Source organism: Tenebrio molitor, chromosome 5, assembly GCF_963966145.1.
Source record: "Tenebrio molitor chromosome 5, icTenMoli1.1, whole genome shotgun sequence".
In the NCBI taxonomy this organism is placed as follows: domain Eukaryota; kingdom Metazoa; phylum Arthropoda; class Insecta; order Coleoptera; family Tenebrionidae; genus Tenebrio; species Tenebrio molitor.
In genome coordinates, this window is record NC_091050.1 from 21,432,336 (window position 1) to 21,456,876 (window position 24,541).

At 34.2% G+C, this 24,541-nt stretch overlaps 2 protein-coding genes and 1 long non-coding RNA gene across 5 annotated transcripts; 2 read left to right on the forward strand and 1 right to left on the reverse strand.

Moving 5' to 3' along the window:
• Window positions 1–1,435: 1,435 nt before the first annotated feature.
• On the forward strand, window positions 1,436–14,676 carry LOC138131709 (uncharacterized). Of its 2 annotated transcripts, XM_069048886.1 has the most exons (3): window positions 1,436–1,451; window positions 11,794–11,951; window positions 12,463–14,676. In XM_069048886.1, exons 2-3 carry the CDS (start codon window positions 11,858–11,860, stop codon window positions 13,791–13,793), a joined length of 1,425 nt encoding a protein of 474 aa, XP_068904987.1. In that variant the 5' UTR covers window positions 1,436–1,451; window positions 11,794–11,857; the 3' UTR covers window positions 13,794–14,676. The 2 variants fall into 2 exon arrangements, with proteins under 2 accessions (XP_068904987.1, XP_068904988.1); XM_069048887.1 differs by lacking the exons at window positions 1,436–1,451; window positions 11,794–11,951 and adding an exon at window positions 12,018–12,411.
• Window positions 14,677–16,688: 2,012 nt separating this feature from the next.
• On the forward strand, window positions 16,689–24,181 carry LOC138131710 (eukaryotic initiation factor 4A-I-like). 2 transcript variants are annotated; one of them, XM_069048889.1, is made up of 5 exons: window positions 16,689–16,934; window positions 17,442–18,084; window positions 21,437–21,888; window positions 23,339–23,528; window positions 24,128–24,181. In XM_069048889.1, the coding sequence occupies exons 1-4, from the start codon at window positions 16,915–16,917 to the stop codon at window positions 23,481–23,483; spliced, it is 1,260 nt and encodes a 419-aa protein (XP_068904990.1). In that variant the 5' UTR covers window positions 16,689–16,914; the 3' UTR covers window positions 23,484–23,528; window positions 24,128–24,181. The 2 variants fall into 2 exon arrangements, with proteins under 2 accessions (XP_068904990.1, XP_068904989.1); XM_069048888.1 differs by having other exon boundaries at window positions 16,690–16,934; window positions 23,339–24,181.
• Window positions 21,829–22,477, reverse strand: LOC138131713 (uncharacterized). The gene is made up of 2 exons (XR_011159875.1): window positions 22,108–22,477; window positions 21,829–22,052 (listed from the first exon to the last, which is right to left on the reverse strand). It is a non-coding gene; the product is annotated as an uncharacterized lncRNA (long non-coding RNA).
• Window positions 24,182–24,541: the final 360 nt, after the last annotated feature.

The window sequence follows — 24,541 nt, forward strand, 5'->3', positions numbered from 1 at the left end:
TTGAAGTAAATTAAACATAACGTTATCTTTTCACTATTCATCACTCAAAATAATAACTTATATTCATGACTACCACCTTACAGACGAAGTGTTTACCTTACTCAGCAATTCAAAATTTGTTTATACTTAATTGAATTTAGCTCCGTTTGGTTAGTGTGCCTAGTTTAAGCTTTGGTGTTGCTAAAATTGGCTAATAAAAAGAGAAAAAGACAACAATGTTGTTGGATGACTTTACCGCGCTAGTGCAAAAAAGTATGTCACTATGACATTTAAACGGGGTTTTCTTATTTATTTGCGTCCGATAAAACAATCGGGTAAACCATGACTGACTATCGTGGTTCAGTTGGGAGTCCTAGTTTAAACATTAGGTGCTGTTGGCAAAAAAAAACATATATTATTTAAGTCCTCTAACCTCTTATGGAAAAACTTGTTGTCAAATACAGCAATAATTATTTCTTCAAAAAAAAAAAATAAATTATCACCTAGCATGCTTTGTGTGCAAAATTTTTTTGTTCGACGCTGTCAGAATTTGAGAATTTTCTTCTGTGTGAACGGATTTTGATAAATGTCACAACTTGTCAAAACGAAACGTCAAGCTAATTTTAAAGATTCTAAGCGATTTGGAGCCTTTATTAACGGGCTCGTCGAACAAAAAAAAACGAGCATTTTAAAGGCCCACGAGTGCCAAAAAAGTCCAATTTACACACAAACTCGTTAGATAAACTATTATACTATTGTTTTTCGGCATTCAGAAATTTTTTAAATTTTTGCACTACAATACATAATTACAATCAGATTTTAATAACTGATAAGTAAATAGGAGTTTTAAATTAGTAAATATGTAATTCTTTTTATTCCGAGCCTACTAATTATAAGTGGAACTTACAATTTACTTTCAATTTAAGTAATATAAGAATATAGAAATTACTCTGACGGATATCTTAGTGGTTAGGCGGGCAATATTTTTTTAACAATATGTACTGATAAGACAAAGTTTTTATCAGTTAAAAATGAAAATAGAAATTAATCTGTACCCTAATTCCACATAATTCACCTAATTAATCTACAAGTCTTAAAATACCTACATACACGTTTCGGGAATTTTTATAAAAATGTGTTTTTCGAAAGAAGTGAATCCTTTCAATGGATTTGTTAAAGTGTCGAGAAACATACAAATTTATTTATAATCAAGTACAGTTTACATTTTATAGATATAGGTATATTTTATTTAAAAAAACAATTTCTCCCTATTTGAAAACTATGTCCACTAATCAATTGCAAGTATTGTAAATTCGTGTAGCAACACGAAGATAATTATCAAACTCAAAGAAAACAACACGGTCGTTACTTATTTGCGGTTTATCCTTCATTATCACTTTACTGACGTCAAGACTGATTGCAATTTTACCAGTCAGCATACAAAATCTGTTCGAGATTTATTAGGATAACAGGTAAGTAAAATGCTTTCATTTTCAATAACCTCGATTTAAAAAAAAAACTATATATCTAAGTGTAATGTTTTAAAAGTCTATATGTATTTAAAATTATAAAATAATTAAATACACAATGTCAAGATCGTTATCACCTTCAAAAGAATTAAGTCAGAATTAAATAAGACAGATTAGATGATTTGAACTGTACAAAAAATTATCTAATTGATCATTATAGCATTCAGTATAATACAAGCTATGTAAGGTGGACTAATGCTATGGACCTATAATAAAAACCAAAAATTAGTAACTGTTTCTGTAGCAATTAATTATGTATTTATACAATAATATCTCACATATTTTTCTTTATTAGAAACATCTTGCGTAAATACAGCGTTTGTTGTAAAGTTTTATGTTCCTGCTATAATAATAAACATATATTTAATGTATTCAGTAGGAATTTATACTCGATTAGAGATCATTACGTAAAAACGAATAATAAAGATTAACATTCTTAAACATCATTTCTTCTTGCACCGTTTTGGCTCAAAGCGAATATAAAAAACGTCACGATATATTCGCTAAAATTATACACATGAATTTAGCTGTTAAATTCAATTTATTAAAGAATACACAACCACATTATAGTTATACACCATAAAGTTGTTTGGAAAATGACAGTTACAAGTTATATTTTGATAGAACAGTTTTAACTGACATTCATATTAAGCATAACAGACCAGACATTATAATTTTAAATAAACAACAAAAGCAAGCATATCTTTTAGATATAGCTGTTCCAAATTCACATAATATAACACAGACATATAACACAAAAATTAATAAATATTTAGAGCTCTCCGTTGCTATGAGAAATCTTTGGTTTCGATTTTACCACTTGTAATTTCAGTAACGGGAATAGTACAGCAATCTCTTTTTAAAAATTTAAAAATTCTGGATTTAGATAACACATTGGTAGTTGAAATTCAAAATAGTATATTAAAAGACAAGTTTCATAAGACCAGTCTTGAAGCACGAATTCAAGATTAAAAAACGAGTGGCGTAGCCACGAGTTATTTTAAAGAATGAGTGCTTCAAGGTCTTATGAAACGAGTTTTTTATACTATTTTTTGTAATTTGTCCTTTTTAAGCCGTTTTTAAACAAAAATGTTTACTTTCGTCGAATTAGGGATTTTTGTGGCGGTTGGTAATGTCTTAATTTTAAAAGTGAAAAAAAATTTGATCAAGTCTTCAAAGTCGCCTTTTGTTTTACCCAAATTCTGTCACAAAACATGAATATGAAAGATTATAATCTTTCATGTACGCCCGCTGAAATACGTGAAATTGCCAAAAATACGGTCGCGAATTTGTTGCCTGATAAATCCTGATAAATAATTCTTTGCACATTTTGTAATTTAAACTGACACGCATGACGGATCAAGCTTTGCCAACCTAAAAATTTTCGTAAAATGTTCCGTGAAATAATGGCTATAAGGAGATCCCAGATGATGACGTCGCGTTCGTTAATATGTCTATTAGAGAATCAAAATGGAGGCAAATTACAAAAAGGTATATTATTATACTCATGTCACATCGTGAGGAAGTTCCTTAACATTGATACAGAACATAATAAAACACAACAAAGTCAAAACGTGGAGGCCAGACGCCGGTAATTATGTTGATAAGCACTGCACTATTACTTGATAGTAATATCCGTAATAGTATATGTACACTTGCTTTCAAAACTTTCGCGTACACCTATTTTTCGTTGTTTTAAATCAGGGTTGTAATTAATCAATTCTGACATTTAAACTTTTAAAAAGTCAAAATGACTCGATTGACAGAGCAAGACTAAGTTTTGATGCTTTCCAAATTAGAAGAAGAGTGGTCCATAAGAAGGGTTGCTACTCATAATGGGCTAAATAAAAGCACTGTTCTACAGGTAATAAGTAAAGAAGAGGTGGAAAACAAGAAGGAACCGTGAGTAGAAGACCGATCATAATTTTTTTAATTGCTGTCAATGTCACCTTTAACCTAATCTCAAAATTACCCGTTCACACTGCTTAAATTTTGCAAAATCGTTGTTACTTGATTTTGAATGTGTACGCGAAAGTTTTGAAAGCAAGTGTACTCCGGCAAAATTGCGCCGTGCCGCCGGGTGGAGGTGGGATACGAAACACAATAATGAATATAAGCGTTAATTCCAGAATAATTAAATTAGTGCACTAGTGCAGATACCCGTTGGAACAGCTAAAATGTAACATATCAGTCATAGGATATGTTGTATGAACTGAGTTTGTCTCAATGATTTAATTAAACAAAAATGATCCTTAGACATTCAGTACAAGACGTACCTACTGTTGCGAGCAAAAAAAACTGGTCGTCAAAATCATGTTTTGACGCAATGGAAAATCCTTCATTGTAAAATGATCGTAAATATCATAACCTATCATCATGTTGTATGACATAATTGACATTTATTTAATTTTTTGACACTTTGTTGACGTGGGCAATTGGGCATAATCAGCCAGGGAAAAAATTTTGAATTTGTGACAATCTAAATTTTGAAATGACATTGACGACCAGAATTTTTTGCTCTCGACAGTAGCATATTAAAGAGATGTGAACCGAAAAATTTCATCCAAAGAGGACAAAAACTTTGAGAGTCAAGTTGAGTTAATAATCCAATAATGTCATGATCGATACATATTATCAAAGGCTTTAGAGAAATCAGTATGAATGGCATATCGCTGCGAACAAGAATCTACAGAATTGGATATAAACTGGGTAAATTTTGTGACAGTTGATCTTCCTTACTTTGTTCTTTCTTTTTTCCCAAACTAGGTCGTCTTTTTAGTTGAGAAATCCTAACATACTCGTACATAGCCTCATTTTAAGCATACCTTCATTTATTGTGATAAATGACAAACTGAAGATTTTGTCTCTGTCAACTGTGTGTTGACAAAAATACATATTTTCGAAGAACTAGCAGATATGCATCTAGCGTATGGTGTTGCTAACGGCAATGGCCGAGAGGCTGCAAGAATTTATGGAGAACGATTTCCCAATAAGCAGCAGCATCATCATACATCTTTTACAGTAATTCATCGATGTCTTCGAGAACTTGGAAAATTTGAGTGGTCTATGACAGATGCAGGACGTGACAGAAGAGTTCGTATATGCCGTTCACGATTGTTTTAAACACGCAGGAGGCCACGATATTTTTTTGTTAGATTGGCGTCAGGTCCTGTCATATGACGTTTCGTTATTAAATATTCGTCTTGTTGTCAATTCCCTAATTGATTTAGGGCCGGTTTTTCAATCGATGATTAATTTTTGATTAAGGTTTAATTTCTAATTAACACAATGTTACCGTTTTTCAACCTATGATTAACAAAAAAGTTCATGTTAATTCTTGATTAACTTAATCATACGATGTTCTGTGAATTAATCGGAATTTAATGATTAACGTCAAAAGTGACATTGCCAATTTATTGAAAATTTATTATTAAAATAGTAAAACCATGAGCAAAGAATAATGATTGATTATATTTATGACGTTAATGCTTTATAGTAGTGATGAAGAGCCACGAAGGCCAAAAACTATACGCTTTAGGCCCAATCACTTCGAAGAATGGGACCAAAAAGATTTTTTTAGTCGCTTTCGTTTGTCTTCGCGAACAGTAGAAAGATTGTTAGAAGCAATAGAAGAAGCTATTTCCTATCAAACTAACCGATGAGTGTTGTGGAGTAGTCTGCATCAAATTCAGGGGTTAAAATACCAGCAAAATGTTTATTTCAGAAATGACTGTCTATCGCCTCAAAATCAGTTGCTTTTTAGTCTGCGATTTTATGCAATAGGAGCGTGGCTGGAGACTTGTGGTGTACACAAGTAGAGATCTAGCGGCGTTGCGTCCAAATTATATTAAAATCTCCCCAAACCGAAATGAAATTAACGAATGTAAACAAAAGTTTTTTATAGTACTTCTAGAAATAAGTGAAAACAGAGTCAATTGCTTTATGGATGTAATTATCCTTGGTAAAATGGTTAGAGATTGATACCCAACTGTTAGGGCACAATAAAAGCAATTGACTCTGTTCTCACTTATTTCTCTTTAACAAGGTTTGAGTGGTGGGAAACGACGTAGGAGGACGCCCTAAGGGTGTCCACAAGTAGCTAAAGTAAACAATTACCTAAATTTGAAATTGTTACAAATCACAAACCACCAAGTTGTCAAATTTGACAGAAAAGTTAATACCAACGTAACAAACTTTCAGTTAATTTTTAATTAGCCAATCATAATTGAATTTTGGTTTGAAAAACGCTATTCATGATTAATTTGAAATTAATCAAGAAGTAATGATTAGCTAATCAAAATGTTAATCATCGATTGAAAAACCGGCCCTAAGTGTAAATCAATTATAACCTAAAATAGATTTATTATGCCAAATCACAATATTGCCAACTAAAATGTCAGATTTTCATAGACAGTCCGAATTTGAAACAATCGTGAACGGATAATACTGTGGCATTAGAGGAAAATGTCTTGGATCCTGTTACTAATAATCCGAGAACTAGTGTTCGAACTGTAGCACACAAACTTGGAACCAGTGCTTCAACAGTGTGGCGAGTTCTTCGAGGACAGCTCTTAGACCCTTTTAGATTTCAAAAAGTCCAGGACCTGAATCGTAATGACTTTGATCAACGAGTACACTTTTGTAGGTGGTTTTTGAACAGCACAGAATGAACGGTTCCCAAAGTTGATACTTTTTGCCGATGAGGCTGCGTTTACAATGGAAGCAATACTCAATAGCTATAACATGAGCGTGTGGGCTGAACAAAATCTTCATGCAATACATGGTAGGTTATCAACACATATATTTTTCGGTTTGGGATTGTTGGCAACTATATATTTGATAGATCCATTTGCGTTGACGGATTGCTAAATGGGGGCGGCTTACACATTTTTTGGGAAATGACGCAATGGAGTAGACTCAGTCGATCTACAACTGAGACATGAAATAATGTGGTTTATGCATGACGGTGCACCAGCACATTTTAGTCGCCAGGCACCACGATGGCACGTGCTTTTCACGATGCCACGTATCCGGATAGATGGATGGGTATTCTGGCTGAATAAAAATGCCCAAACATCAACGAGTAAAATTGTCTAAAGCAAAAATGTTTGAGTTAGAATTGGGAAATGTATCAGATATTAAAAATTAGGTCGTGTAATTTTTGGCAAGATTAATTCCAGTATACAAACTTTAACGTTAATTGAGAAAATGACAACCTATTTACAAAAACATATTGATTTACAATGCAAAAATTTCTGATAATAATGCGGAATCTGGAAAAGTGCCCCGAATGCTTGCAGCGTTTCCACGTTGAATGGCAAGGGAAATTCTCTCAAAAAGGAATTTCTTTGATTTTGAATCGCCTGATTCCGCGATAAGTCGGTTTCCGATGACATTAATGAAATCAATGGTTTCTTTGCACCAAGGGCCTAAGGTTTCAAAGGCTAACCCTTTAAATATGTAGTTTGACGAAATAATTGAACTATATTTGCTATGTTTGCGCTTGCAAGCCATTTCAGCGGCAAAACCTGAGGCTTCAGATGTTTTCAATACGTAACTGTCTGCAAGTGTATCTACAACAGTAACGTCCCAAACCAAAGGTTGACATTTAATCCACGGTACTAAAGTCATCCCATCAGGGCGTTTTCCGTCATCCCGAGACAGTCCGTTTGGTTCTAAAGTTGAATTAACATGAATAGAAGCAAAGACCGGTTGATAATAGAATTAATTTCAATGTATCTTGAAAATCTACCACTGCTTTTGGAACAACTTAGACCGTGAATGTCAATCTTAAACCAACACAAACTTGGAAGGAAGTGTTATCTAAAAGAGTACCAATATTAGGAGAAGGTATTGCATGTAACCAAGATCCTGATTCTCTGCATTAGTGCATTGCAAAGCCTTAAAACGAGCGAAGTCTCTAGGTGAATTAAAGATTAAGTCATTGACAATTATTCGTTTGATATTGATATTATCCCAATTCTTCTGAAATTGTGGAATTGTTGGTCTTTCGTTCTCATTTTCTACATCCCAGACTGCTAAAGCTTCATCATAATGGTGAATAATAAGCTCATTATCCTTTGAATTTAGTAATTGAGAAACAAGCTTTTTAACACCATGAACTGAAGATAGGAAAGCAGGGAGGCAAATATCGGAAATGCGGCGAATCCACCAAATCTAATCGGTAAAGTGGACTGACACCATTGTAAATCAGTTAAACGTAAATTAAGTATTCTTTTTAAAGAAGAATCAATTGAATTAACATAATTAGAAATTTTCCAAAATGGAGTTGTTCTTAATAAAAAATTAAATTTTGGTATGTTGATTAAAGTATAAGCCACGTGTCTGCTAAGAAATTCAGTTTTATTTCAAAGATTTTCAACTGTAATTATAGTTTTTTTCGACAGTGTTTTTGAAGCCTTGGTCAAAGATTGGAGAGCCAAAAAGAGATAAACTTCCTCGGTCACAAATTTTAATACCTGGTGCTAAATTTTAAAATTCCTTTATGACTTTTAAATCTGTGTCTCCAGAACAGCAGAAGATATCGCATGTTAAAGTTTAATTCAAGATCAATTTTTCTGGATAAATTGATAACTTTCTTAAAGTCAGACAAAACTACTTCTGGGTAATCAGCCAAGGTTCCATCATCTAAATACCAAATATTCAGTTGAGAATCCAAAGATAAAATAATTGGTTAAATGGCAAGACTAAAAATCATAGGACTACAAGGATCTCCTTGTTGGGCTCCAACAGAAGAAGAAATTAAATGATCACCGAAAAATAAAGTTGAAGGATTCTTATAGCATTGATAAAGATAAGGGTAAAGAAGTGGGGTATGACATTAGACTTCTTTTAGAATACAATCTCGTTCGTCTGAGTTAAATGCGTTTTCGAAATGTAATTTAAGAACAACTTTGCCACGGTTTTGGCCATTATTCACAAAGGTTCGTGTGGTATGAATTGCTGCTTCGCATCCTAGCTTAGTTGCCACTCCAAGTTGGTGTGGAGATAAATACAAATTTACAATATCACGACTTTGAAAGCAGGCTAGCTTTGAAGTCAATCTTCGTAAACAGTTTCCTATAGCAATCAGTCTAATTCCTCCATCTTTCTTATGAAGGGCGCATAAAGACGCACCATATAATAAATGACAAATTTCTGAAGGAAGTTGGCCAGACAATAAAAAATTGCACAGTTTTGTTAAAGCTCTTAGTGCCTGCTGACCTGCTTCACCCGCTGACTAAGATATAATATCTTTCAAGTATTGTGGTCTCTTGCCATCTAAAGCTGGTGAAGAACCGGAAGGAAAGGCATTGATAGCTTCTCGAAAGTTTTGCTCATTGACTATTAAAGAAAAGTCTCCCGGTTTGAAAGCGTCTGGAAATAAAAGTTCGCGAGATGGTGAAGGATGTTTTTTTTAATTGAATGTCGTGTCGTGGCGTGCCGAGATGAGTATTGTACTATTGGGAGCATGGAATTTCGGGCAGCAATTTATTTGTCATTTAAAAAAAAAACCGTTGTAGTCTAAGCTTTATTGTCATACCTAAATGTCATAATATATAATTAATTTTTACTGAACTTCAAAATAAACTGTCACAATTATTTTACATTTTAGTTATTGATTTCTAAAGTTTAATCCAAGACTGTTCAGTTTTCGGAAAATTACATCAAAGCACTTGCAACTTTTCAGGATTGATGAATGCAATTTGTCAAAATGATATGTGACAATAGTACACTCACCGGCAGAAAAAGCGGAACACCATTATTATTTAAAAATCTATTGTCCCGGCGTGTGGTTGCTCTTTTCGACCAGATCCAGGTCTTCTTGTCTACTGACAAATCTCTTGAAATCTTCTAGCGGCTCTGTGACTACTAGCAAGAGGAGCATTAGCTGCATAACGGAAATAACAACAGTCTTCAACCAAAGCTACTGCTCTGGCAATATTTACACCAGCTAGAGGCATTTTTTTACGTTCTGCACTTAAATTCGAAGTTAACAACAATAAAAAATTACAAAAGTTATAAAAATCTAACCAGGTTGCTTGATTATTATAAAATTGGTAAATTTAAAAAAAGAAGATTTTTAAGCAAAAAATTTGTTTTTATGCGAAATCGCTAATAAAATAGCCTATGCTAATCCTCAAGGTTATGTTTACTATCATCGCCTCCTGGTCAAAATACATCAAAATATTCAAAATAGGTATAATGGGAATAAATTTGTTGTTGACCAATTAGTGTTCCGTTTTTTTTTGCCGGTGAGTGTAGATAATAAAATGAGGTTATTAATACGTCTAGAACCTAAAGCCTATTTCACATCTTATATCAGTCAAATTTGAAGTCTGCCCGAAATTCTGTGCTCCCAATAGTACCCAAAGTCCATTCAAAAATCAAAAAACCACCAACGTCGCATTTTCCTCGATAATTACTATCGGCAACGCTGTCTAGTGTAAAATTTGGTGAGACTTGTAATTTTGAGGTTAAATGTTTATTAAGTGTCTTGTTTTTCTGGGCATGTTTAAGTAAAAATAATAAGAATCAATAAATAAATGAAATGTGCTGCTAATAAAACAATATGAACGAAATTCAAAGCAATAATTGAATTTTATTTTGATTCAAATAAATGTCATAATTTATAGTTACCAACATAGTATGAAAAAATATCTACCTAGGGTTTTTTAAATTTTACCAACCTAAAGCAACAAGTGGTGGTTTTTTGATTTTTGAATGAACTTTAGTGGGTCAAAACATGATAATTATACAATGCTATTCTTTATTAAAACACACTTATTTTTATTATCTAATTATTATTTTGTACATAATGAAACAACAACAGGTGACGATGTAAAATAGATAAATATTATAAAAGTTCATTTAAAATTAAACAAATTTTGTTTCAATTATTATTAATTCTCTCAAAAACATGTTGTCACTTTAACACGCTCGTGTGCAAAATTGATTTTGTTTTTTCCACTCATTGTCAGCTTTTTTTTTAATTTTGCAGCAATAATTCTTTTCATCCGAACTTCCTAAATATAACTGGATCTTCTAATTTACTTTAAATTCAGAAAAACAGGTCATGTACTAAAACATGTAAAAGTTTCCAAGTTATAAATAAAGAAACAAACACAAAATATAAGACTTGGCATTTAGTTATGAGGGAAAATTTTTCATCTATCTCTGTTGTTTTAAAACAATTTGTTATGTTTGTTGGAAAATTTCTCAGATAAACTTTGCATTTGCTTCAGAACAATCTCGGTAAAAACACTAATTTTATTAAGTATTTAAAAAAGAACGGGATGAAGTTAATTACTTCACACAAATTAGTATTCCTTGTCAAGTTTCTGTTGTGACAACAACAAATCCAATTTATAATTTACTTTTTATGGTTGACAAATCTTCAATTAGACTAAGTTTCATGTTTCAGTCACACTCACCCGGCACCTATATCCTTATCACTAAAATATTTAATTCTCTCAAATTATGAAGAGATTGTGATATTTGCATTTGTGGCACTTTATGTCACTCGCCATCATTTTATCGCAATAAAAATCAAAGTACACGTCCACGATAAGTGTTTTTAATTCAAACCTTATCAAACTGCAAATTTAACTTGAATAGTATATTATAACCATGGCTCCGACGCCGATTTGCGTCACCAAAATTTAAAAATAAATCATTAAGGAAGTGCCACAGCGAAACCATTATTTTTCTATTAAGCAGATAATTTTGTATGAAATGTAATGAAACTTTCTAGAGGTAGTATGTTTTTAGATTGCTTAGTTTAAAGTCCATCCTAACAAAACAATCTGCTCACCACAATGAACATTTAGATATATGTAATTATTTATATCTCCAAAACGTGTACCTGTTTGAATAATTTATCATCATTTATCTCACTACCTAAATTACTTATAATCTCGAGGATTTAAGGTAAAATTATTAAATCTTGTTTAAAAGTACACATTCAGTTTTTACAAAAAAGACAGTAGGTATCGTAGATATACAGACGTTGTAATTATTATCTTCGTTCCGTCGTGGAATCGTTACAGTTGACAATATTTCTTGTTTACTGTTGTTTCGATAACAGAGATCAATCATCTAGACCTCGTTAGATTGAAAATATCGCGCACATTAATGACTACCAAGATGTACCATACAATTTTGTGATTCGACGATCGCAGTTATTATTTGGTCTAAATTGTGTCTTTTAACTCTCCTTGAACAACGAAAAATATTGAAAATGTAAACACTTCAAGTGATAATTAATAATTAAACGGTTCGTCAGTTCCATACCAGACACCACAAACAACGCAAAACTGCAAAATATTTAGTGGTAAACCTACCACAGGATGAAGACCATCATGAAACCGGAGGACGAAAACCGACTGAGCCATGTGTCGTATTACAGCGGCTACAGATACAGCTCCATTTCTCAATTACACAGTAAGTGTTGTAATTTATGTGTTAGAAATAATTTGTTTGTTGGTGACGCTCGTTAAACTAAATTTACAGTCATGACTAGAAAATTTGAATTTGAAATTGGCGCCGAAAATCGGAAATGTCAAATGTACGTCAATTCGTCAATTACCTTTGACAGCGATGACACTGATGACAGCATGGCAAATGTAAATAAAAGATTTATGTGTGTACACAATGCTAATTTTATCTAGAAAAATGAACATATCATGACAATTCACAAATGAGGATAATTAAATTGATTAGCGCCAATTGGTTATGTAATTAATCGTCAACGGGATGAGATGAGTTGGCAAATTGTCTGCAAGATCTGGTTCAAGCACGCAAAAAATTCAAATTTAACGAGTTAGGTACTTAGCTAGGGGATTCTAATGGGTGCTAACTATTCTATGTACAACAATAAAAGTCGACTTGTATACAATTTAAGGTTACATTACGCCATTCACGTGCACAACCTCACTAACCCATCTTTTCACAGAAATGGGCCAAATTCATGGGGCAAAACGAGTCCTGGCATTTTTCATACTGACAGCTGTGCTCCCGGCAACGTTAATAATCGTTCCGCTGTATCTGAGACACAGTGTGTTCGCTGATGTCACCTACCCGGTTGCTGAATCCGACGTGGTCGCGATTCTCGAGGGTATGTCGTCGATATTCTGCAGTTCCCACACACTTCGAATGAATTCCACCTTCAACGCTTTCCAACTAGTCGGCGAACCTACACTGAGCCACAAACGCAAACATATCAGGCTGAAGAAGTCGATGTCTCTCCCAGACGACACCTTGGAATATTGGGGCTTCTTTCTTCTGAAAGGCGCAATCGTGAAGCTGCGAGTGTGCTCACGGTACCCCGGCTCGAGGATTCTAGTGGTGAGAGGCGAGAAGAACTTGAAGACGTGTGGACTCCTAGAACACAACTTCATGAAGTATGGGGCCAAGATGGACGAGGAGCACAACAGAGTCAAAGTGACATTTGAGAATGCAGCTGAGATGATTGGAGTCGTGGATAATAACTTCGTGGATCAAAATACTGCCGCTGAAGACACGAATGGGGAAAACGTGGATTTGTTTGTGAAGAAGCGACTCAATAAAGGTAGGGACAAAAGTAAAGTTGACCAGAATTCCACTGAACTGGTAACGAATAATACTGAGAGTAGTTCAAGTGCGCCGAAGACTCCACGCCATCGCAAGAGACACGTCAGGCGGAAATCTAGAAGGCTCGAGAATTTGCTTCGAGAGGAGGAGAGTAGGTTCAAGCGGGACATCGCGGAGCTAGATGCTCACATAGCGCACGGGGGTAACGCCTTAAACTCGAGTTTCTACACTTCCGGTGAGAGCAGTGTGTCAAGTTTCGAGACAGATTTGTTGACTTGCTACGACGGCCAGATCCTGCTGACGCAAGGCTTTCCTCCTAGTCATTACTGCAACAACGTTCAATATTTGGAGAAGAGTCACCACATGGTGACTCTCCACGAGGTGGCTACCGACGGTTACTACTACTATATTTTTTATTCGGATAACGACTACGTGAGGAACGACATTCACGCTATTTTTGATATCTACAAGCCCACCTACTGGTACGCGAACTCGTCCAAAGGGAACGATTGTATTAACCAGACCGAGTGCACCTTCCCGGTGGCATTCTGGTCGGATGAAACTGTGATCGTCGAAGTGCCCACCAGGGACGGTATCGAGCACGAAGAAGACGACATTACCTTTCTCGTCAGTACCTGCCACCCCAGGATGGCTGTTTACATGATTTTTCCGATTTCCGTGCTGTTCTTGATCCTTGGATGTGCATTTTTATAATGTTGCCTGTTACATTTTGTATTGTGACGCAATTGTGATATTCGTAATCTTAAGCTATATTTTTTCATAACGGTTGTAGTGTAGGTTGTGAGAGATAATTAAATGATGTAGCGAATGTACCAACAGTCGCATGGAGTAGTCAATATCTATTTTTTAGTCACGTTTTGGCCCCAGAGATTGATATTTTCTTTAAAATGAGCGACGAGGGCCTCAATTCCACAAATGCAAACAACTTAAGTACAGCATTTTAATTGTCTTGACTGAATTTAATTTTTTATTGGAAGATTCTTGTTTTAGCCGAGAACAATACTAGTGTATAATACCAACACACAAATTATCCAATATTTTTGAAGATATTACATGTTCGACTTGTGATATTTAATTTATGACCTGGTACTTTTGTGAGTACAGTAATAATTAAGAGCTCACGTAACAGTATGTGCCAAGAATGAAAACGTTGTGTAAAAAGTTCGGATTATTTGAATACTTTTTGTACTTACTCGTTATGTGTGTTCATATTGTTCGATTATACCTATTTTGAAGATCAACTGTTTTAACCATTGTGTACAAAAACTGCAAGTTGCAGTTATCATATAAGGTACAAAATTGGATTGTTTTTGACATGAGCGGACGTGGGTTCGTGTTAGTTAAGAATCTGATTAATCACAAAAAACATCACCAATTTGTAAGTCGAGGAACAAAAGAAGTGTAGAATATTTTTTAAAATCTGTAATTAGACCTGCACCAATTGTATTTTTCCACCAATGACTGATATTAATTCCCCAATGTTGAGTAATTTTACGTTGTATGTTACTTGTCGTTATTTATCATGTTAATAAAATTGTTAAATCTCAGGAATGAATAAATGTTTTATGTTCCGATAGTGAGTGTATTTTATTCTTTATTCTTTTTGCTCCCTGCCTACCGATTGTATTAATAAAATTAGTGAGAAATGAAGATAAAAAGCTTGTGTGGCATGTCATTCTTCATACTGTCTATTTGCTTTTGCTATTTTATTGTGTTCTGGGAACATGAATTTGAAGCCGGGCTGCTTAAATTAATTCGCATTTCTTTGAGCAGCATCTGCGTGTTTTCTGTTCTCTTGGAACTTTTCATACAACTGCTCCCTCGAGTCTTCCATTCTCTCTTTGTCTTTCACGAGAACCATCTCGAATTTACTTTTTTTTTTGTCTCATTTCCTTGGTTTTTCTAAACAAGTGAATTCACAATCACGACATTGTCGCCTCTTTTAGGGTGCCATCTTGAGATATCTTGAGTTCAGAGGTGAATGTTTGTTGTATTTCAGAGATCTCTCGAAAAGAGTCTTGAGTTCACAGTCACAACTTCTCCTAACTGGCTTATGATGTGACGCTGATGACGAACTGTTGTGAAGAGTCCTAACCTGACGCCTTTTCAGAAAGCGTTTTTATTCCCAACGGTCAGATAGATTGGTGCGCTTTTGATCTTAGTGAACTCTCATTGAGTGAACCGCCACCATTTTAAAAGATATTTTGAGTTTACATCGCAAAATTCGTAGTCGCTTGAGCATCTTGACTTTCCTCTTGATACTCTTGAGAGACATCATAATTCCAATTTTATCCTCGCTACGTAGCCATCTAAAGGATCTGAAATTACCTAGCAATCACAAGTTTGTAGTCTCTTCTTCGTTTTATCAAGAGTTTTGAGTTCAGAATCTTATTTTTGAGATGTTAGTTATACTCAGGATCACATGCCAGAAGCCCAAGCATGACGTTTGAAATGTTATCTTCTAGCAACACCATGATTCTTTCTTCCAAATAAAAGTAAGCACCGATGTAACAGGTTTTGTTTCATAACAGCAAAAGTGGTGATTGACACCCAAAAAAAGGAAGCATCGTATTGCATTGTTGAAATCAATTTGTTATCGTTATGATCATTAGAAAAAACGATTGCAGTTTAAAATATTTGGTTTATTAGAATATGTTTTTTCTAATGTATATCGTGCAATTACCAAAACACAAAACATTGTTTTGAAATTCCTTTAGAAAAATAAATCTATAGATTTGTTGATTAGTTCACTATTTGGCAAATTTTTATGTTATTAAAATTTAAAATTAAAAAAATTATAAATTGTTGAGTTCAGAACATGAGTTATAGGAATCTTTCTAATTATTTTAAGAACTTAAGAATTTAAGTTTAAATATGACAACTGTGGAAAACTTTGGACAATTACAGGGATTTATGAATAAAAAATGTAGTTTATCCCCCTTTTTTTTACTTATTTTGTTGAATCTGTTTGAATAAAATTTGCCATTCTTTAAGTAGGTAATAATTAGTTTTTTTCAAAAACATTGAAATAAAATCTTGTATTTAATGTATGCAATTAACTAATGTCTCGCTCGACGAGCGGCATTTTTATTTCGATTGCTTTTCAGTGTTCTTTGTAGTAAATTGCATATTTTCATATATTTTATTAATAAGCAATAACGAGGACAAAATGTGTATATTAGTTGAGTGAAGGCTGCGACCGTATTCACCGTCAATTTTATTTATTTATTTATTTGTGTAGCTTGGGAACTTGTTTCGAGTAATTGGCCGATAAAAATTCAAAAAGCCGCCATAAAATGCATCCAAAATAAACGATTCGCGCAAAATTTGAGGACGGATGTGTGGTAATTTAAATTTAAAGTGATGTAAGCGCAACAATGAACAATAAAAATATTTTTCCATTTTCGGCGAACAGTTTTAAGAATGTCTTTTGTTTGTCTTTCACGTCCCTTGACATATTTCAACAATAAAATGACAAAATTCGCAGTGTACATGTCAAGTGATCTTTAAATTTTCGCGCTGCGATTTGACAGTGAGGGCAACTTCCGACGTGGGAGAACGGTACTACGACCATATTTGTCCGCAATAACAAATTGTACAAGGTATTCACTTAAGTTTCGTGGATAGCTTGACTGCTACTAGACTTATTGAGTGAATATTTTGGAAATATCTGTCCACTTAGTGTTGCACAGCCTGCAAAGAACCCAGCGAATAGTATTTAAAAATTCTCGGTTAGAATTTACCTTGGCGTAGGAATATAACACCTTGCATCTAGCAGTGGAAGTCTTTCCGTTTAACTCAACGCGAGTGAATCATGTCAGTGAACGATAGAAGGTAAGTTTTGTTTTTTTGACAATAATTAGGTCGTGTTTTATGTCAAAATGTAACTTACAAAGTCGCCGTGATTGTACTCTATAAATTGTTCGTGTTCGGGTTCCCGTGAGGCGTGTACTTTAGTCACTTTTTGTGGAATTTTTCGGCGTGAACTCGCACCGTCCTCATGCCAACATGGCGCATAGACATGCACAGTAATTTTTAAATATTGCGGCCGCCGAGCCCTGCTCCAGGAAGTGGCACGACGCGTCAGAATCCAGCCCAAAAATAGATTCAGCCGCGGCCGCTTCCAGCCCTCCCATGTGCACCTCGGCGCCGCCGCCATGTGCCCGTCAATCCGCCTTCCACGTGAAGAAACCATGTGGATTATATAATTCTCCGGGATTCCGCAATTCCGGGAGAGCCCCAGTCGACGCGCCCCGCTCCGCACACGCCAAACATATGTTACACCAGCTTCACCTTCGTTTGAAGGTTATTTTATTTCCTAATCGCGATCGATGGTTTCAGAGCAGAAGAATGGGACAAAAACGGTCCCGCCTCCGAGAAGGAATCTCAGTCGTACGATGGCCCCCCGGGAATGGACCCCGACGGTGTCATCGAGTCCAACTGGGAGGAAGTCGTGGATAACTTCGACGACATGAACCTGAAAGAGGAACTCCTTCGAGGCATCTACGCTTACGGTTTCGAAAAACCTTCGGCCATCCAACAGAGGGCCATCATACCATGTGTTAAGGGCCACGATGTTATTGCGCAGGCGCAATCCGGGACTGGCAAAACGGCCACCTTTTCGATATCAATCCTCCAGCAGATAGACACTTCGGTTAGGGAATGTCAAGCGTTGATTTTAGCCCCGACACGTGAGTTAGCGCAACAAATACAGAAGGTGGTCATCGCTTTGGGTGACTTCATGAGTGCCCAATGTCACGCCTGCATTGGAGGCACCAACGTTAGGGAAGACATGCGGAAACTCGAGGCCGGCGTTCACGTTGTCGTGGGGACGCCGGGTCGTGTCTACGACATGATCAACCGGAGGTCGCTACGAGCCAACTACATCAAGATGTTTGTTCTGGATGAAGCTGATGAGATGTTGTCTCGCGGATTTAAAGATCAAATCCACGATGTTTTTAGAATGCTCAATTCTGATGTTCAGGTAATTTCTGACGCTGTGCAGTAGGCACTTGAATTAAACAGTTCTCTAAAGTGTGTAGATTTGTGGAATGAAATGTAATTCTAGTCGCATTTTATGAAACTTCCATTGAACTGTATCTTATCTGTACAATAACGTGTTGTAATGGACACGCGGTAAGTGGTAAGCACACGGTATGAATTTATAAAAACTATTATCCATCATTATTGTGACAACTAATTATTACACATAATTTCGTACGAAATTGTATAGTATAAAGATCATTAATTAGATGATTACCCATCTAACCAATTAAAATCTTAACAAGCTAATTTTTTGATGGTTTGCAAAAAGATTATTAGGAAAAAATCTAATTGTTGAAGTTGTGAGGCACTTGCAGCAACGAATGATTAAAACAAATTTATTTTTTGTTCGTTAACATCTGAAGCTCTATAAACGCTGTACCTCCCAAAAAAAATATTGGATTCTGAGATATGTATTACGGGAGTATTTTAGTTTGGAATAGAATGTTTTATCCATTTTGAGAATCAAATTTCAGAATTACCGGACAATGTTAAGGACACATCTTTGAAATCTTGTTCTTGAGGAAAAAGGCGTTTCAAAAGTTTTTAAACTAGAATACCCCTTGAATGTGACGTCATGTGATGATTGTACAGTATTTATTTCCGACCTTGGCTATATAACTGGATCAATGCAATAATGCAAACTTGACAGGAGTGGAAAGTCTCGATTTTTTTTTTGTGTCCACACATTGTTGGCACGTAGTCTTCCAACAGAGTAATCTTTTTTTTTGGAAATAATAAAAAAAATTCCAGTGGGTGGGGATTAACATGTTAAAACACATTGAAAAAAGAGCTGTCATGCTTGAAAATTTTCCATGGTTCCGTGAAAGTGGAAAGATAATAATTAAAGCGAATTGGACGGTTGAGTAACCTGATTTTATAGTTATTTATGGTATAAGTGGGTTATTTAAGATATTACCCACGAGAGGTATTTGTAACCTACGAGGGCTTGCCCGAGTAGGTTATTACCTCGAGTGGGTAGTACTTAATAACCCACGTATGCCATACAACGTTTTATCCAATATTCCACAATTTTTAGATAATGACATTATTGATGAAATTCTGCTCCCGATGGGTTATGAACGTTAATAACCCACGGTGCTAATGGCAACGTGGGTTATGTATGTTATAACCCACGGTGCAAATGGCAACGTGGGTTAAAACAACAGACTAGTTATAGCCCAGTTTACTCAATTAAAACTAACTAGTAAAACACGATATTACTATTGAATGTTGGATAAATGTAATTTATATATTTTTTTTTGCATATGTTCATATTTGGATTCTATTTACATAATTCAAATACTCGTAGTTATGTATTAAAGAAAGATGTGATACTTGCAAATGCGGATGAGAAAGCCAACATTCCTCAAGTCTCGCAACGTCTGTTATATTTTGGAATTTATTCAAATATCAATTTGTGTTTTTTTTTTTTTTTTAATATTTATTTGAAGTTGTTGGGATTTTCTTTAAATCTTGCTTAAAATAAATTCAGTATCAAATCAAATTCATCGATGTTAAGAAATAAAAACGTAGTTTGAGTATGAAATTTCTGTCATTGATTCTATGAAACAATATTTTTTCTTTATTACGTGAAATTGAAATTGCACCGTATTCTCGGTAATACATATTAAAATTAGTTGATTGCACTAAGTCCATATGGTTAAGGTAAAAAAAATTATCAACGATGCTATCTAAATTACATTACGAATTTGTTTAATTAACAACTCAACAAATTTTTATCGGACCAATTTTTTTTATGTGACACCTTCAATAATTTATTCATTGCACCATTTTTTTTTTGTCTTATCGAATTCGACACGTAATGTAGAGTACAAAATGTATAAATCGTCCAATTTAACTTAATATCGTTTTCTTTTGCCATTAGATTGGCATTTGACTTGAATTCGTAAAAAGTATCCAAACATTTGTATTCACTTTATAGTTCGTTTGCTTTAAATACTGCGAACGTAAAAATAGATTATTGATTTTATTCTATTGTTCATTTGATAATTAATGTTTATTATTAATTTACTGCAAATATTTATGTCTTTGTCGGATGGTAATACAAAGGTTCACTGTTAACAGTGTAAATATGAAATGAAGGCAATATCACAGAAAACAATAATTACAACTTTATTTACTAATTGTGTATTTGACCTTAATGGCATAATGACTGTTGTTATTGCAGGGTTTGTTGTATGGCTTATAATCTGTGCAAATATTTATGAAAATAGAAAATATTGAATACAAAAGTCCATCCGAGAATATATTTTTTTTCAGTAAATCTCTCAGATGATTAAAAAATATCACACACCTAAGGTGCCTAACGATTACAAAAAAAAAAAAAAAAATCGAATAAAGTTAGATTAATTAGTTAGATTAGATTCAGGTAACAGTGTTACGAAAGTATAATGTTTTTTAATTTAAAACAGTTGTAATAATTCTTGTTGAAATTGTTGTGACCTAACTATAATAATTTTCTAATTAAATTTGTGGATTGAATCCTAAATTTAAAATAATTCAAATTTGCTCAAATTTTCACAAGTTTCAAGTCTGTTATATTCAACTTAAATGATCAGAAATTTGATGTGTACTTTGTGATTTGTCTCGATGGAAATTGAAATAAGGAAAACAAATTTACAACCACGCCTTGCAGATACTTTTTTTCGTCATACATTGTACATATCAATGTTCTTTAATCTTTTCAGCTGCCGAAACCTTATCACTTCTCAAAATGCGTTCGCATGACTTTTTTTTTCTTTTTTTAGAGTTACAACTACAAAGTACAAATTATTATCGTTTACTTGTGGTTTCCTGCTATTAACTAATTGTTTGCCTTATAACATCTCGGAGCCCCAGGAATTTAAAGCCATTGCTGTAGATCATAAACGCTCCAGGGGTATTCTAAAATTTATGTTTCTCGCTCAGATCTTCCTGTTGTATGTTCGAATTTATTAATTTTGCATAAGTTGACTCGTTCAAGTTAATTTTTAATTAAATTGAATATCCAACTAATCGTGCAATGTGCAAACACAGTTTCAGTCCCGAATGCATCGACAAAACAACATCGTTGCTTACCAGCGTGACATTAAGTAAATTTGATTAAATTATTATGAAATATGGTACATCAGTTTCATAAATAGTTTCATAAGTTTTATGAGATTTAAAGCATCTTGTTAAATATTTTTAAATTATCCTTTACCGACTATACGGTCCGCAACTTTGTGATTGTGACCATTATTAAATTAGCACCTGTTCGTTGTCCTTGAATTTTTTTTTTATTGTTATAGGTAATTCTTCTTTCGGCTACGATGCCCGCCGACGTGTTGGACGTAACGAAATCATTTATGCGTAGTCCTGTACGTATTCTTGTAAAAAAAGAAGAACTGACTTTAGAAGGTATCAAACAATTCTTCGTGTATGTAGAAAGGGAGGATTGGAAGTTGGAAACATTGTGCGATCTGTACGACACTCTGTCCATCACTCAAGCTGTAATCTTTTGCAATACACGCCGTAAGGTCGATTGGCTTACCGAAAATATGCACAAAAGAGACTTCACGGTGTCTGCCATGCACGGTGACATGGAACAAAGAGAACGTGACGTCATCATGCGTCAGTTTAGGACAGGATCGTCTAGGGTTTTAATCACGACGGATCTCCTTGCCAGAGGAATAGACGTTCAACAAGTTTCATTAGTTATTAACTACGATTTGCCTTCCAACAGGGAAAACTACATTCATAGGTACAGTATATTACATTATGTTTGTCTTGTATACGTGGAATGTGGTGTGGTGTGGCTGTTTCGTTTCAATTTTAAATGAAGAGACGCGAGTCTGCAGAAAGCCGCTTGTGAGATTCTATTATTAAACGATCCTTCTTATTTCGTTTCTGAAAAAAAGAACAAATCTAATCCACCAAACAGGTTAACTTTGTTTCAAAGAATTATTAAAGTTGGATTTACCTGAGATTACTGCCGTAAATTTTCGACTTAAATCCTCTGCGGCTGCGAGGCGAATACTAATGCAGAAATTATAATAAGAATGTTCTTGCGGTTGGTGTTGTGTCCGATGTCGCATGTAACTGTTGATTCCATTTATATTTTGTTGTTAAATATTCAAGAAATGATCAATTTGTTGCTTTAAATTGGTATTTCACGTTTCATTTCAGGTAATCTAAATTTTGAAAGGTTGGTGTACACCAATTTTATCTTGTTGAAAACATAATCAACTCAAACAATACAAAGTTAAAACGTGTGACAAAAAAAAATTAACAAACGTCGAAGTCTGACAATTGTTGGTCGCTTTTTCGAAGATTTTAACTTATTGAATAAATTAAATTGTGGGTCACATTCGATGTCGATGTCTTAATTGATTCCATTTTTTTAAACTGTGTACTGCTGCTTGTCGAAGTTATTAAAATCGACTGTAAGGAAATTGGATTTTAAAAAAATTAACAGTAATTACCGTTTAAATTAAAATTTACAAATATTTCTGAAAGGAAAGATTTTTTAGTGTTTTTAAAATTCCAAGAAAAATTTAGGAAGCTTGTAAAATAAGACAGTAAACAGATATTTCAATTTCCGTTGTTGCGAGTTACGTAGAGTTCTGCTCTACAGGAGACATAAAATATACAAGAAAAAAATTGATTTGTCTCAAAATTCTCTTTTTTGTTTCTCTTTCGATTTATTTGAAATTTTAATCAATATTTCTAAGGGTTGCAAAACACCACACGTTTAAGATCCATATTGGTTTTTTCTTGTTTTTTAATCTTATTAATTTTTTTGACATTTGTAAGTGGTCGACGAAATTAATGTGAGTGGAAGCGAAAGGAAAAACTTGTTGATAATTTTATTAATTTAATAGGAGTGACGTAACTGCTTACATTATTGAAATTTTCTGAAAAGGAGAATATTTTAAAACGGAATTTTTAATGCATGCATGCAAGGATATTAGTTGAACTATAAATAGATCGACATTATGAGGTAAATACTTAATGATTCATAAGGGAACAAGTCAAGTTCATGACGCAGAGAAAATTTAAAAAATTGGCTGTGATAACGAAAGTCAAAATTGGACAAAAAATGTTTGTCATTGAAGAGATTTATTTTTGATTGAGTAGTAATTGGAAGAATGAAATGAAGGGTTAATTTGAACATGTTTTTTTTTGTTGTTGATTGATGGTGTGCATTTCAGGATTGGTCGTGGCGGGCGTTTCGGCCGTAAGGGCGTGGCCATAAATTTTGTGACAGAAGAGGACAAACGTACGCTCAAGGACATTGAGCAGTTTTATAATACAAAAATTGACGAAATGCCAATGAATGTGGCCGACCTGATATAAATGCGGTGTTGCTGTGATCCGACGTTGCCTAGAGTTTCTTTTGGTGTGAGTATTAGCTGCCCGTGCTCAGACTGCGACTTAATGCGAATATTGTGCGCCAATTCGTCTCTTTAGGCTAGCGCCGTGTTCAAGCGCAGTGCTGCCTATCTAAATAAATATAAACTTTTTGAGTGTGTCAATTTTATATACATAATATATATAAATATTTGTCGTTTTTTCTCCTTCTTTCGATTGGTTGAACACATTGTATCTGTCTAGTTTTTAGTTTAAATTATATTAGATAATTATTAGTATTTATAATTGAGGAGACGCGCTCCTGCATGGGGGCCGCGAAGCTACCCGTCTTCCCCCGTTGGGGTTTTGAGTTTAATCGGTTCCTTCTCGCCTCCGAGCAGTACTGCCGTCTCCACAGGGGTTTAGTTGGCTTCTGGAAAGGTTATTATAAATATAAAAGAATTAGAAGGAAACATCCTTAACGTTCTGTGTTTAATGTTTGGAGATTTTTTTTGTATTATAACCCAAATAAAACTGGTAATAAAAATTTCGACGTTTTATTGACGACACCTCTCCAAGAACCAAAACCCTAAATTTTGACGATTGCGCTTATCTCGATTCATAAATCTCATACTGGTTCTTATTTCTAGGCAGCAACAATACCTGTGGGATTTTGGAAAATAAAGATCTTTATTCCATTTTAATCAGTTGATCAGTGATTTTGCTTTACCTAACTTTCCACATTTCCATTCTCCTTGACAACTCTACAAGATTTCTTTTTAAGTTTTTAACTAAGAATATATTTTTATTTATTTTACTTGTAACTTTAAAGACTGGAGCACGACTTTTAGCAATAAAGTATATTTTCCAATCAAGTGTTGAATAGTAATTTAGTGAAAGTAAAACCTGTCAAACGCTAAACGATGGATCATGTCAAAACGCATTTCGTATGTAAGCCTTAGTGGTAGGATTAAAACTCCATTTTGTTGAGAAAACTTTGTAATTTACTTCAATAAAACGTACGCTCCGAGAGGATTTTAATTTATAATTGATTTCGACTGTCG

Coding starts and splice junctions, on each gene's coding strand:
- LOC138131709 (XM_069048886.1), top strand. CDS start 11,858: ATGAAGACCATCATGAAACCGGAGGACGAAAACCGACTGAGCCATGTG. Junction 11,952..12,462: donor CTCCATTTCTCAATTACACA/GTAAGTGTTGTA, acceptor ATCTTTTCACAG/AAATGGGCCAAATTCATGGG.
- LOC138131710 (XM_069048889.1), top strand. CDS start 16,915: ATGTCAGTGAACGATAGAAG. Junction 16,935..17,441: donor ATGTCAGTGAACGATAGAAG/GTAAGTTTTGTT, acceptor CGATGGTTTCAG/AGCAGAAGAATGGGACAAAA. Junction 21,889..23,338: donor AGGGAAAACTACATTCATAG/GTACAGTATATT, acceptor TGTGCATTTCAG/GATTGGTCGTGGCGGGCGTT.